General features: G+C 44.4%; 1 protein-coding gene across 3 annotated transcripts; it reads left to right on the top strand.

The window, feature by feature from the left end:
* Positions 1–294: 294 nt before the first annotated feature.
* On the top strand, positions 295–13,758 carry PTHLH (parathyroid hormone like hormone). 3 transcript variants are annotated; one of them, XM_075111835.1, is made up of 4 exons: positions 295–391; positions 3,068–3,190; positions 8,780–9,202; positions 13,265–13,758. In XM_075111835.1, the coding sequence occupies exons 2-4, from the start codon at positions 3,090–3,092 to the stop codon at positions 13,272–13,274; spliced, it is 534 nt and encodes a 177-aa protein (XP_074967936.1). In that variant the 5' UTR covers positions 295–391; positions 3,068–3,089; the 3' UTR covers positions 13,275–13,758. The 3 variants fall into 3 exon arrangements, with proteins under 3 accessions (XP_074967936.1, XP_074967945.1, XP_074967928.1); XM_075111844.1 differs by lacking the exon at positions 295–391 and adding an exon at positions 1,814–1,900; XM_075111827.1 differs by lacking the exon at positions 295–391 and having other exon boundaries at positions 2,891–3,190.
* The last annotated feature ends 326 nt before the right edge of the window (positions 13,759–14,084 follow it).

A 14,084-nucleotide genomic window follows, 5' to 3' on the forward strand; every position in this document is an offset into this window, starting at 1 on the left:
ACTGAGGCAGAGATGAGGGAAACTCAGCCATAGGAAGGTGGTTAGTGATGTCACAAGTTTGGTCTTTTCAATAAAAGCAATAGAGAAGGGTCTCCCTCACTATATATATTAGGAGAAGCTTGTGTTCCTCATAATAAAAAGAGCAGCAAGGGAGAAAAGCACCTGCTTTTAACACCCTTTATTTAGCACCAACCTGTTGCAGGCAGAATAAAAACTCTGTAGGGCTGGATTTCTTTTGAAAAGTATTACTTTTTTGATTTATTTCACTTTTTTTTTTTTTGTCTTTTTCTTAAGGATAGAACATAGGTTTGGAAGCGATTGCTGAGAAGATCAACCACTGTTGGCCAGGGTGATTTCTGAGAGGCACAGAGGGCTGTAACTCAAGGAAAAGGTGAAGTAATAAATTGTGAAGAAACTTCAGTATTCCAAGTTTATAAAGGCTATTTATTTTTCCTGAGTCTGTAAGGGTTGGGTTGTTTGGGTTGGTTGTTGTTTTTTTTTAATTTCTGGGGGAGAGGAAATTCTAAAAATATTTGATGGACGTTATACCTTTAACATCAGCAACAGACCTATGAATGAGGGGGGCGGCTATTTTCAGGGGATGTCACAATTATTTTTAATTAGTCGAAAGGGCAGTGTAAATCAAAGAAGCCTATTAGCTGTACATTTTAATATATAGCCTACCAGGTGCTCAGGGAATTTATTTACAGCACAAACGATTTAATGTTTTCAGCGTGATTTCTATTTCAGCTCTTACGCTTTCGGTTTTATTTGCCTATGTGGTATGAAATTTGGCTAAGGATCTGGGCTTTTAAATCATGGCAGCAAGTGTCGTTAAACGCAAAATAACCCGCAGGTAGAAAAATGGTTCGCTTTGCGCCTAAACTTTCTCCAGAAAGCCTTCCGTAACACGGGGAGAGGATGACAAGGAGCAACCGGCCGGCACACCTCGGTGTTTTGTTGCGGCTTGTGAGGCTGTTGGGAAAGGATTTGCTGTAAATCAGGCTGTCGGCGTCAGAAACCGGCGACCTCTCCGTACCCGGGGGCAGCGGCGCTGCCCGACGGCGGCTCGCACCGCGGGGGCGGAGGGTTTCAGCGGGGCGCGTACCGGAGCCCCGCGGAGGCTGCGCGTTCGCGGAGGAGCTGAGGGGTCCCGGGATGCTGCCGGGACGGAGCCGGCGTCCTCAGGTGTTCAGTCCGCCCGCCTGGGCAGGGCCACGGCCCGCGGGAAAGCCCGGCCTCCGCCGTCGGACGGGAGTCCGGCTTGCAGAGCGTTTCCCTCTCGAAGAGCCGCCGGGGGCTGGGGGCAAGGGGCGCACCAACCCCCCCGGCTCTCGCCCTGTACCTGACTTCGTGACGGCCGGGGGCCGTTCCTCGCCCGGGCAGGCTGTGCGGAGGGGCGCGTTGTGTTACCTTCGGGGTTTACACGAGTGTTTTCCTGGGGTGGAAAAATTGGGTCCCTCCGGCGGGGGTGGGGGGGGGGGGGGGGGGGGGGGGGAGGGGGGAGTGCGGAGCTGCCGGCGGGGCGCGGGACGGCGGTCGGTGGGTCCCCGGCGGGGCGCAGGGGGTTGCCCGCGCTCCCCCCGCTCCGGGCGCCGGTGCTGCCGGTGCCGCCGTGCCGCAGCCCCGCGCCGCTGCCCGCCTCGCACGGCAGCGCAACCTGACACAGATATTCGCAACGCCCTGGCCAGATTGACGGAGGGCGAAGTGGAAGGCGAAAGAGGGAGAGGAGGAGAAAACTTTCCACTAATTTACTTTTTTGGCGAGGAACGCCTGTGTTCATCGACGGCAGGTCCTTCCCCCAGCCCTCCCCCTTGCCCCCCGCCCCCCTTTACTAGCGTGCAATTAACATCATTAGGAATCAACCCTCCAGCTAATAGGGGAACTGCGACGAACAACGGTAGGTGTGTGAAAGGAGAGGCGGTAACGATCCCAAGCTGGCTTTTGGGCTCTGTCTAAGAAGTGCCCCCACTGATGGGGGGGATCGCCCTTTCCACTGTGCCACAGCAGGGGAGGCGCTGACCTAGGGGTAAAGACAAAAGGGAGAGATGGGGGCAGAGGGGGGAGGGGGAGAGACAGGGGCCCTGCTGCAGAAGATGCGAAGGGCTTGGCCGGAGTCCTCAGGGTCCGCCGAGTGCATGTGCCGTCGGGTGTTTCCCTTTCTTCGCTCCTTTTTGATTCCGGTCCGGGAAGCGCTGATTTCTAGCCTCCTTTTTGGCTGTGGGTATCCCGCCCGGGCTCTCGCTCTCTCCGCACATGTTCCTAGGGCGCCATCTCTTTGCAAAACCCTCCGTCCTCCCGCAGGTCTCCCAGAGGCTGCTTCGGAGCGTGTGAACATCGCAGGCTCCAGCCCAATCCAACCTGCGGAGCCAAACATGCTTCCCAGCCCCTGAGCTACCCGGGCTACCGCTCCTCTTAGACCTCTCGGGCTCCCCAGCTAGGCAGCGCTATTTGCTTGAGTTGCCTTTCCTTGCCACAGTTGTGGACCCAACTTTCAGGAAGCAAAGGACGTGAACCTGACTTTTTTTTTTCAGAGGTATATTTCAAGGCAGATGTAGAGATGCATTCACCCCTCCTCCCCCTCCTGAATCTCTGCTTCTGTGTGTGTGTGTTGAGGGGTAGGGGGGTGGGTGTCTTTACAGAGAAGAGGGCAGCTGAGCTGGCTTTTGGGATTTTTTCCTTATCTGCAAAGAGGGCTTCTGTAACGTAAAGCCCTGGGACAGCAGCTTAGCGGACTCGATTTGTGCAGGGCTCAGGGAGACAAATGGCTCAAATACGAGCTAGATGATTTTTTTTTTTTTTAACTAATATTGAGAGAGATCTCGCCTCCGGGCAGCGAGAGACAGGGAGGGAGGGAGGGAGGGAGGGCAGGAGGGAGGGAGGGAGAAGCAGACAGCAAGGAAGGGAGAGAGACGGAGCAAAGTTTGGAAGAAGTGAGCCGCTGCCGAGAGCTCAGAAAGTTTGTTTTTCCTTCGCAACCTCGGAGCTGGTAGAGCCGAAAGCAGGGACTGCTTGAGGACGGCGCTGGCGCATGTGTCCCTCGGGACTGATCTCCCTTTCCTTGCAGGTTTTAAGACCCGGAGGATACAATGTTCACTAAACTCTTCCAGCAGTGGAGTTTCGCAGTGTTTCTGCTGAGTTATTCCGTGCCCTCTTACGGGAGATCAGTAGAGGGGATCAGCCGCAGACTGTGAGTTTCTCTTTTTTTTTTTTTTTCTTTTTTTTTTTTTTCCCCCCCTCGCTTCGGTCCCGGTGCGGGTGGGGAGGGGGGTGGCGGGGTCCCCCCGGCGGTGCCGGCGGCGGGAGCAGCCCGGGGCGGGGGTCGCCGCCTCCAGCAGCGCTCCCAGCACGGCTCTGCAGCGGAGAGGCTCCGGGTTACCTGCACCAGGTGCTCACCAGCGGTGTCTAAGCGATAGGCAGAGGCGTCTGGGGCAGGCAAAGGGCCCTTTCCAGCTGTCTGAACTTATAAAGCCTTTGGGAAGGAGATGTTAAAGCTGAAGGTCTCTTCTTCCGAGGGGAGCAGCAATGCAGCTGCGCTTGCCCAGCCTGCGCTACTGCCCTTGAATCTTTCTGCCTCCTGGGAGGGTCCCGTTTTATTAAACTGCTGTTATGTTACACGAAGTACCACCGGCACTGGCAAGGAGCCAATATTGATAAGGGTAGGGGAAACAGGCAGTAGCGAGGGCCATCCTGAATCTGAAGTACTGAACAATTTATTTGGATTTCTGCCACTTCAGCAAAAAAAAAAAAAAATTCCAAAGGGATTCCAGTATCTGACTTGGAGGCAGAAGCATATTCTTTGATAAATGATAATGTAACTTAAGAGAGTCTGTTCAGGAAATGACCTTTTTGCTCCTTCCAAAGTAATCAGCGTGGTTTATACTAATATCCCCTACGCAAAGTGCAGAAGAGAAACCACTGGGCTGATGTAGAGGCAGCTGTCGCACACATCTAACTCATTGGCTTTCACTGGACTTGCATCAGATTTTCTAAGGAAGAAACACTTCAGTCATACTGTGGAGGGGCTGTATCTAAGTTCAAAAGGAAGTCAGTTTGGAGGAAGAGGTTTGGAAAATCCAATCACAACTTGTAGGGAAACACGACACAGCAAAAAATTTCAGATGGGTTTTCCTTGTAACTGTTTTATTACATACGTAAGGACAAGATCTCCACATAGCGCTTCCTCTGCCATTTAAGCAACAGAAAAATTCCCCCAGGTGAAGTGACATCAGACACACCTAAACTTTGGCATCAGGCAGACAGCTATTAAAAATCTCCTACAGCAAATTGTGTAGAACATGTTATTGCTGATAATGTTACAGTGTATTCTTCCCAGCCCATTAATGCTTAGCAGTTTTGTACTCCTGCAAACTTGTTGAGCTTTTTGTTGAACAAAAAATTGTTGAGTTATTTCTTTCAAGACCTTTTTATTCTGTTGGGATAGAGAGAAACCAAACTTCAGTTTCAGAAATAAATTTAAAAAAGAAAATATTTTAAGTACAGTCAAATGCTGTATTTCCTTGGCTAAGAAACTCCGACCTGGATCTAAGCCAGATTTGTTTTTTAAAAAGTTAGATTTGCTAAGAAATACTCTTTCTCTTTTTGAAGCTAGAGTTGTTCTAACACTTGTTTCTAAGGGTCAGGGTTAGAGGTCTTCCCAAGATCCCTTTTCCATCCTGACGGGGAAAAAAGTGAAAGCTAAACAGTCAAAATGCATTTCTCAGCTCCCTCTTTGCTATGGCATGTAAAACACACACAAGAAACCAGTTAGCTGTCAGTTAGTGGCATTCACGTAGTTTTGTTTGTGGGTACAGCACAAACACAGACACCACACTCAAACATGTGTCCTGTTTTAATATCACCACAAACCATTCCTAGAGTTAATGGTTAATAACTCACTTAAGCCTAGAGATATTTCTTTTCAGTGAAAGGCTTAAAGCAGTAGTGGATGAAAATACTGAAGCACATTATTATAGCCATGCAAAAATAATCAAAATGACAGAGGCCTGGTTCTACAGACTTTACTGAGGCAAATCTCCTGTGGAAAGCAATAGCAAATTGACCCAAGAAAAGATTGCCAGGCATATTATCTATTATAATTTCTAGCTTTAGCTACTAAAGAACTTCTGAGAAACCCAGTAATGCCTCAAAGTGAAATTAGATATTTTTATCAGCATACCCAGACACTGCAACATCATGCCCCCGGATCTGTTCAAAATATTTTTCCTAACACTGAGATAGGTTCAGCAGCTTTCACTCCCTTTGGAGCCAGGGGCAAGGGCACTCAGTCTTGCAAAATCCAGGCAGAGAGCTGACTGAATCCTTTCCAGTTATTTTGCTGAACTTATGATCAGACCCAGTGTAAATAGTCAAGGATAATAACAGTTAAATAAGAGCAGCTCTGAGACAGAAAGTTGACGCTCGAAAAATGTTGCCTCTCAGTGATGCTAGATAACCAGTGGAAAAAAAAAAAGAAGAACGTGCCTGAAAAGAACAGCTTATCCAGAAGTCAGAATAGTCACAAGTCATGGATTTCTACTGTTTTCCCCATGAGACATTAAGTCTCATATGTGCATAGTGTACTTGGATACAGTAATCACTTTGGACACTCCAGTCAAATACAAACCATCAACACCCTTCTCTCAAAAGCGCCTACCACATGTAAGCTTGCATTTATTGCACTTGGTTTGGGGTCAGACTCTTTTTCCTTGAATGAGAGATGCATTTTATAGAAGGATGGAAGGGACCTCTAGCGGGTCATCTTAACCCTAACAGCCTAATATGTTTTTACATACTGTACCCAATGTATGAATGCAATCATCCCAGCTTCCATTGCCTTCCTACTCTGGGGGGGGGGAGTGTGAGATATTGCTGATATCTCCATTACGAAGCATATCTTACATCAGCCTTCGTGGGCAAGTATTTTTTCCTGATTTACAAACACAGGAGTTGTTTGAATCACTGAGGCAGAAGGAGGCAGAAGGTCAAAGAGATAGGTATCTACCACATCTTCTTTGTTTTAAGAAGATTTTTGATCTAGAGCATACAAAGGAAATTGGTAGGCAAAATGTAATCCTGAAGTCTGGCTGAGTAATAAAAGTCATGTGAAATGTAACACTACATAATGTTATACAATCATCTGGAATAGCAGAATGTTATTTGGGGCCAGACTTGATGCTAAATATCATACAGACATTTAAACAGAAACCCACCCTCTTTGGCACACTAACCCCTCACACGTCAATCCCTGCATTATTTTGGAAATGCATACTCACGCAAGATGTAGATCTTGTAATGCTCTTTGACTGCCTTGTGTGTACTGGAACCAAATCTTTAGGTTTCGGCTCTGTAAAGTGGAATAGCTTTTCAATCAAGCAGACTTTAATAACAGACTTTAGAGATTCAAGATTTTGTCACAGTGGGTAAATTGACCAAATACACATTACAGGATTAAGGCAGCTTTAGGCTGTCTGTGATAAAAGGAATTATCCTTGGTAGTTTACAAGAGACAGTAGGAAAGCTTTGCTCATCACGAGACATACTGTTCTAGACTCAGTAAAGCACTGAGATTTTGTATGCTTTTTATAAACTAGAAGAGTGAAAGGAGAACTGCATTTCCCATGTGAATATCCTGGGAAAATAGGTTACTGAAGCTAGGAATGTAACGTGAGCCACAATGGACAGCTTGACTAGCAGCACAGAAGCATGCCACTCGGAGGAGTCCAAGGTGCTAGTTTTATTAGCATACTTGCAAATCAGACTGACCCTTAATGAGAAGGTTGTTAGAGATGGCTATTGGAGAGCTTTAGGGAGTGCACTGGTCAAAAAAATTCTCCTGGGGGAGATCTTGAGCTTGCATTAATACTCACAGCTGCACTGAAGAGAATGAAACAATATGGGTTCAGCTCCGCATTATCATATTGCAGTTTTGTTTAGGGGCATTGGTATAAAATACTTCTCCTAAAGCCTGAAGTCATTCAAAACTGATTTTGGGACACTTAAAACATAGATGGTGTTTGGTCAAATGTGCACTTACAGACCTGAGTATACCTAGGCCTGATTTTGAGCAAGTATCCCTACTGTATCACTTCTTGCAAAAACAACAGTCATCTTTCAGTCTCATTGCAGAGTGGGGGAAAGCTGCTGTTTGAATTTTACACTGAGTAACAGAGATGTAATAGCACGTGAACTCATCGCTTGAACCCAGTACTCAAAAAATGCATCTCTACAGAGACAAAAATGAAGGAGATGCTCTTAAAACAGTGTTACTTGAAGCTGCCAGTTTCAAATAGCTCTACTGTTGACCAAATCACAAATCTAAAGAATCTGGCTGAAGAGACTGAGAAAGATAAATTACCAAACACTCCCAATCATTTAGCATACTATCTTTGGCCACCACATTTTGAAACCTGGTACAGTAGCAGGATAATTAGGGATGGGTCAGAAGGAAGGAATATTCACTCATGGTTATGTATCTTCTTCCATTTCACCCACATGCAGAAACAACTTCTTATCCAGCTAGCTGACCAAATGATTATACGACAGGCAAGGCAGTGAATTCATTTTCTTTGGACACTAAGAATCCAGTCACATGCAGTACCCTGATGCAAGATGAGAGGATACATAGCCAATCTCAGCTCACTGAAGTAGGGCAATTGGAAGGATAAACTGTATTATAGCATTCATGGGAACATAGCTAAAATCCCAGCTTGCGCTCTTTCTGTGGTTCACAGTGCAGCTGTGCGTCTATCCCACACCAAGGAAAAAAGCATGTATTTTCTCACGGTTATTTATTATCCAGGTGCCACTTGTATCTTCTTTCCTCGGATGTTTCATACCTTCTTTGCCAGTACATCTCTAAAAGACAGATAGCTAACCATGTCCCAGTTCCTTGAAAACAAGACAGAGGTTAGTGAACCAAAAGGTCATGAACTCTGGAAAAGTACCGGAGACCCTCTCAAACAAATCAGGATGCCCTTGAAGAAGGTCTAGTGAAGAAGGCTAGCATAAAACTCAAAGAGCACAGCAGACAAGAAATTTGGCCCCAAAAGTTCACGCTTAAAGGCATACTAGAAAGGCATCTAAAATTGTGGCCAAGCAGTAAAGTCAACAGGAGTGGCTGAGGCTCATCTCTGCTGATGCTCAGGCTGCTGCCTCTCTGGATAGCTCATTATAGACTGAAATGCCTACATTTTAGGCACCCAAATTCTAGCATTTTTCCACTACGGTCCTGCAATTGCACTTATTTAAATTTAGAAATGAAATGTACTTTTATGTATTTATTTTTGTTTTTGAAGTACATGACTGAGCAGAAGAAAATTGTTAGAATGATATTGTATAAACACTGTTTCCGGCTCCAGTACAAGTACTTGTTATTCCCTCTCTTGCTTGACTGCAGCGCTCCATTATCTGACCCTTTAGTTTTCCTATCTCTGACAGCTGCCTTCCTGCTTTTACTGCCTGAAGTGTGATAAATTAAGAGTTGTAGTGCTTTCCTAGAACGGAGCAGTGACTAATCCAACTCCAGGTCCAGTGGTATGTGATCAGTCAGCTGAGAATTATTACCCGCTTAGGTCTTTCCCTTCTCTGTAGGGAGCAGGTACTCTGAGAAGCAGGACTTGCTCCAGCGGTCTGACTTAACTGGATGTCTCCAAGCCTGAGAGCTGGTACACAGTCGCTGTGGCCACCACTGCCAGAGGAGAGAGGATCTCTGCCAAGTACTGGGCAATAACCAAATCCTGAATGTTTTCTTCCCCTCTTCTCTCCTCTCTTTCTTTAGCAAACGGGCTGTATCAGAGCACCAGCTATTGCATGACAAGGGCAAGTCAATCCAAGACTTACGAAGAAGAATATTCCTTCAAAATTTAATCGAAGGTGTCAACACTGCAGAAATCCGTGCGACTTCGGAGGTTTCACCTAACCCTAAGCCTGCTACCAACACGAAGAACTACCCTGTCCGGTTTGGTAGTGAAGATGAGGGCAGATACCTAACTCAGGAGACAAACAAATCACAGACCTACAAGGAGCAGCCCCTGAAGGTATCAGGGAAAAAAAAGAAAGCAAAGCCTGGAAAACGTAAGGAACAAGAGAAGAAAAAGAGGCGAGCCCGCTCGGCTTGGCTGAATTCTGACATGTATGGAAATGGTGTGACCGAAAGCCCACTCTTGGACAACTCTGTTACTACACATAATCACACTTTAAGGTAATTCTGCTATATCCTTTTGGGGGCCATACCATATATTTACTGAAATTGTTAACTTTTGGTGTGAGAGGCCAAGGCCTTGCTCAAACCTGGAGTAAGAGCACACCTTTATGCTCGTAACTGGGCAGTGGCTTTTCAAGCAGTGCACAGTCTCAAGGTGCTTTCCAGGGGTAAGTAAGTACCCTTTCCACTTTGCACTGGTGAAAAAGTCTTTCTTTCCTAAGACAAACAATTCAAGTAAACCACTTACTGCCAAAATGAGCTTCCTGAAGCTGAGTAGTAGGTAAAGTTATTTCTGCACAAGGAAAGCACATCATAGCCGTTGAAGTTTCCTTTCCTGTTTTAACCGTAGTGTCTCCCATGTCAGATCTTGGTCCCACACTTGGGCCTCAGCAGATTGAAAGCTTTGAGTTTTATTTAAGGCTCTGCATCTATAAAACAGCGAAGTTTTCTTTCCTCCCTCTCAACACCTTCCCTTTTTGGCAACTTTCCTACCCTTACTTTACAGTTTTTCATTTTACTATTTAACCTTGGGGGAGAACATGGAATATTTCTCTCTTAGTAATATCTGCAAACAACGCAGCCTAGCTTCTCACCATAAAATTTTCCCTGCCATTAGGACTTTTAAATTCAGCTCCATCTTTCTGCCAGCTTGTGAAACAATTACCTTGTGGCTGAAAAACATTGAGCATTGTTTTTGGGGCGACACATTCTCCTCTCATGTATGACAATGAAGAATTTTCAGGCGGTGGTGAGCTGGAGACTTCAGTCTAGGTGCCCAAGCGACTCATCCGCTTGCAGTCATCTCAGCTTGAGTTGAAATCTGCACACTTGCAGACAAAACCAAGGAGTCCACTCCTCAGTTCTCCTCAGATATTTGCATTTTCAACAGCAAACCCCCCACCATTTTCTCTCCTCCTCCCCTTCGCTTTGGCAGAATAGAGACATAAGAGAAGTGCCACTTGCTCACAGTAAATCCCTTAGAAAGAGACGCCAGCTGTGGGATTTACTAAAATCCAGTCTTGGGTTAAGTTTTACAGGCCACAGTTTTCAATGTGCTCCATCACCTCAACTTCTGCTGGCATCTACATGAATTACCGACATTTGGGGCTAGGCATTCGGTATCCCTGACTGTAAACCAGTTGGCGTGGCTGTAGCAGTTAGTAGCAAAGTACGAGCGGCTGGTTTGTCTCAGCGCCTTAGGAAAGGCACGCCCTGGGACTCGGTCAGGAGTTGCCTGATGTTTCAACAGGTGTTAAGGAATTGTGGTGGACAATAAATAGCACCTGTCTTTGGCACATAGGAATCTTGAATGTGGGGGAAAAAAAAACATTCTAGGGCATTCTGAGTGTTATTTCTTGTTCTTACAACTCTGACTTTGGTTGTATATCCAATGGGATATGTAAAAGAATGACAGGTATAACACTGTTGATTTTCCTGAGTTCAGCCTTTGAGCTCAGCCTTCCTGCTGAATTCAGCCTTTCTCTTTCAAGTATGGTTGGATGCCTGAAGACAGTCAGCTTTACTGTGGAGTCCAGACTACTGAAGGCAATCCAGCTTTACCTTCCTGGTATTTCTGTCCAAGATACAGTATTTCTCCAGGGCAAGAAACAGATTCCTAAAGAGGACCTATATTTTAGATAATTAATTGAAGATGATTAAACAAAGGAAAGCCATAAAACAGGAAAACAAAATTCCACCTTCACAAGCACAGGGCATTATATGCTGGTTTGGCTCTTAAGAAACTGCTAGTATATTGAGCTTGTAGTTATCCCAATCAGCTGGCAAAAGATATAATTTCTAAACTTTAAATGAAAACAAGTCCCATCTCCCTAACATGTAGTTTAGATAGGGGGAGTCAGGTTCAATGCAGTTGTCTATGTGGTTGTTGGCACAAGGTGGGCCAGCACTCATTAGATGGAGCGATGACAACATCTGAGCGAGATTCATTCCTCAGCTGTACCAGGCTGAATCGGGAACTTCTACTCTATCTGCTGGTGGGGTACAAGGAAGGTGTGTGCAGACAGGATTTCCATATGCTACACCAATAGAAGCTGCTTTTGTAGCACCCCTAAGGCAAGTGCAGCTTAGAAGCAGCATCATTATTTTACAGTGAAGAAGTGGATATGCATAATACAGCAGGGCAAATGTCAAGGAAGTGTAAAGACAAACTTTAAGCATGCTTTTCACTGTCTCCCTATGCTTCTTTTCTGCTCAACACACTGAACTAAAATCCTTGTGCCAATTCCCTCTGCCCAATCTCAATCCCCAAATTTTTGGTTTAGGTCAGAAAAAAAGACCAAAAATAATGTGCTCGCTAGATCTTTTGACTTACTACAGGAAATATCTCATAAAAGAAGCCGATCTTGCAAAATCTGGGACTAAATCACAGAAAGCAGCTTGCAAGTAGTCATTAGTAAAGAGCCCATCATCAAGACGTAGCTTACTCCACTCTAAAACAAAACCTAAAATCCAAGCCAAACTGAAAATGTCACCCTCTTAAAAATAAGCATGTGTAGTGCAGACACACATATACAGTCATGCTGTATGAGTTGTGTGCCATTATTATACATATTGTAATATAGCCTGAATACACCCTAATATTACTAGTTAATTATTAAGGAGCTTCATGCTAACATTTCCATTCCAGGCACTAAACAGATTCTTTCTCATGGACACTCCAGCTAGATTCTCATTCCAATTCAATTAAACTCTTATTACCTAATTTCCTAAGAAACCTTTCAAACAAGTAGGCTCCTTAATGTTAAATATAGTCTCCCTTTCAATAAGCACATTAAAAAAACCCCTCTTAAACTCTCAAGGATTTGCTTTTTTTTGTATCTCACACCCACACACGTCTGCCATGTGGACCGCTACCCGCAGCTTTGGTGATCAGTCCAACAACAGAACGAATCCTGCTCCATCCTACAGCTTCGCATTCCATCCTATAGCTGTTTCCCAGGGAACCAATGTGCATTAGAGAAATGTGCTGTTCACAGGGACAGAAGGGGAAAAAGCCCAACCCTTCAGCATTTTCTGCAGCACTGCTGAGAAGTAACTTAAAATAATATTGTAGCATAGTAATATACTGACAGGATAGGAGCAGGCTCTGCTTTTGTTCTCGTGCCTTCACAAGGAAGGGAGGTGTACTGAACTCGCACCAGGGTGCCAGCATCCCTTAGAAAACTTCCAAATGTTAGGACCCTATAGAGCTGACTGTTTCAGCTTTGACGGAATGCGACAGGAGTCAGAGCTTAACATGACAAGGTGCTTGTTTTCTTTCAGGACCAAGCTCTTTGGCTCACAGAGAGAAAATTTCAGGATTATAGTCTTTTCATTCATTCAAGCACTTAAAGAGACATGCTATCAAGGATCTGTTCACTTCAAGACCTGAGCAGCCTCTACTGCATAAGTACTGCATGTACTCGTGTACACAACAGCACAGAAACATATACCTCTGAGATAAACAGACCCTTGTCTAAGAGGTGGTCTAACAGTAGGAAAGATAGCCCAAATAAGCCCTGTGGGACAGTTTTAGTCAGAAGCCTGGTATCGTACCCAAGTGATTAACACAGCAGGGTCATGACTGCCACAGTGTTCAATAAGGACTTTCTTTTTCTTATCTTCAAAACAAGTTTCTCATTTCTCAAACTGTATTTTTTCTTGTACTTTTAGCACTTGACATATTTATTATAGGTTGATACAATTTTTCTACCTTTAGCACTCAGGAATCTTCTTGTGTAAGGCTCTAAAGAGAACTAAAGCCCCTTCCCGTTGCTCTGAGTGTACAATATTGTGCAATAGATGGCCTCAGTGTCATGACAAACTGCAGATCTTTTTACTGCTTTGTACTGCTAGCTGAGTTGCATTGAAGGAAATATAATAGAGGTCTTGAAAAGAGGTCTGAAACTGTAGCATTCTTAAACCAGCCCTACTATTGCAAATGTTTACTAGCAAGGCACACCCATTATTGTCTGCAGCACTCTAGCTATTAATTTTGTGTCTATGTATTTGATGTGAAAATTACTTTTCCTACTTTTTCTGTCCTTTTTTTCTTTGCAGGAGGCGCTGACATTTTCAGCAAGAGGTTTTTGGAAGACATATTGCAGTATTCTGTAATAGTGAACATATGGGAAGTATTAAAATATTTATTACCTGTAAATATTGTAAATGCTCAGAATAAAACTTTTTTTCCCCCATTGCTCTCTGAAACTGCACACTCGGTTATTGTGAATTTTCTTTTTTTTTTTCTTTTTTTTTTTGCTAAGGCTAAGACAATTATTATTGTCACATTTACCATAATTTATTTTGTTGACCGATGTATTTATTTTGTGAACGTATCTTGGTGCTGCTGACCTTCTATATTTTTTGTAACATAATGCACTTTAGATATACATATCAAGTACATTGATAACTGACATAAAATGTTCCTGTTTTGTGGTTGACTTCAATGAATGGCTTCATACAGTTGTTCAAACTGATTTTCCTTTGTGCATGTATAATAGCAGTATTTTAAAGTTTGTAAAGAATGTCTAATAAAATATAATCTAATTAAATCATGACTCAGAAGGAGAAATGTGTCCTTTAGGAATTTCAAGAGCAAGAACAGTACTTTTTTCTTTACTACATTCGAAAATCCTTTTAAATTTAATGTGTTTACATTGGTTCAAGCTCCCACATTTTCACATTAGCTTTTACTTAAAAATCACTCAGAACATATTTTGTTCCAGTGCTCTATTTCAAATCAGCTAAGTTGCTGAATAACCTGGGGGTACTGTCATATAGCTCGGACCCTGCTGCAGGGAAAACACGATTCCCAGCCTTTCCACCCCACCAGCCCTGCAAAGGCTGAAGCATTACATCCTCCAAATGAGAGGATGTG

This window comes from Phalacrocorax aristotelis, chromosome 1 (assembly GCF_949628215.1).
Source record: "Phalacrocorax aristotelis chromosome 1, bGulAri2.1, whole genome shotgun sequence".
Taxonomy (NCBI): domain Eukaryota; kingdom Metazoa; phylum Chordata; class Aves; order Suliformes; family Phalacrocoracidae; genus Phalacrocorax; species Phalacrocorax aristotelis.

Excerpts from the sequence above, each read along its gene's own strand:
- PTHLH (XM_075111835.1), top strand. The coding sequence starts at position 3,090 with ATGTTCACTAAACTCTTCCAGCAGTGGAGTTTCGCAGTGTTTCTGCTG. Across the intron at positions 3,191-8,779 it reads GAGGGGATCAGCCGCAGACT|CAAACGGGCTGTATCAGAGC; the intron begins GTGAGTTTCTCT and ends CTCTTTCTTTAG.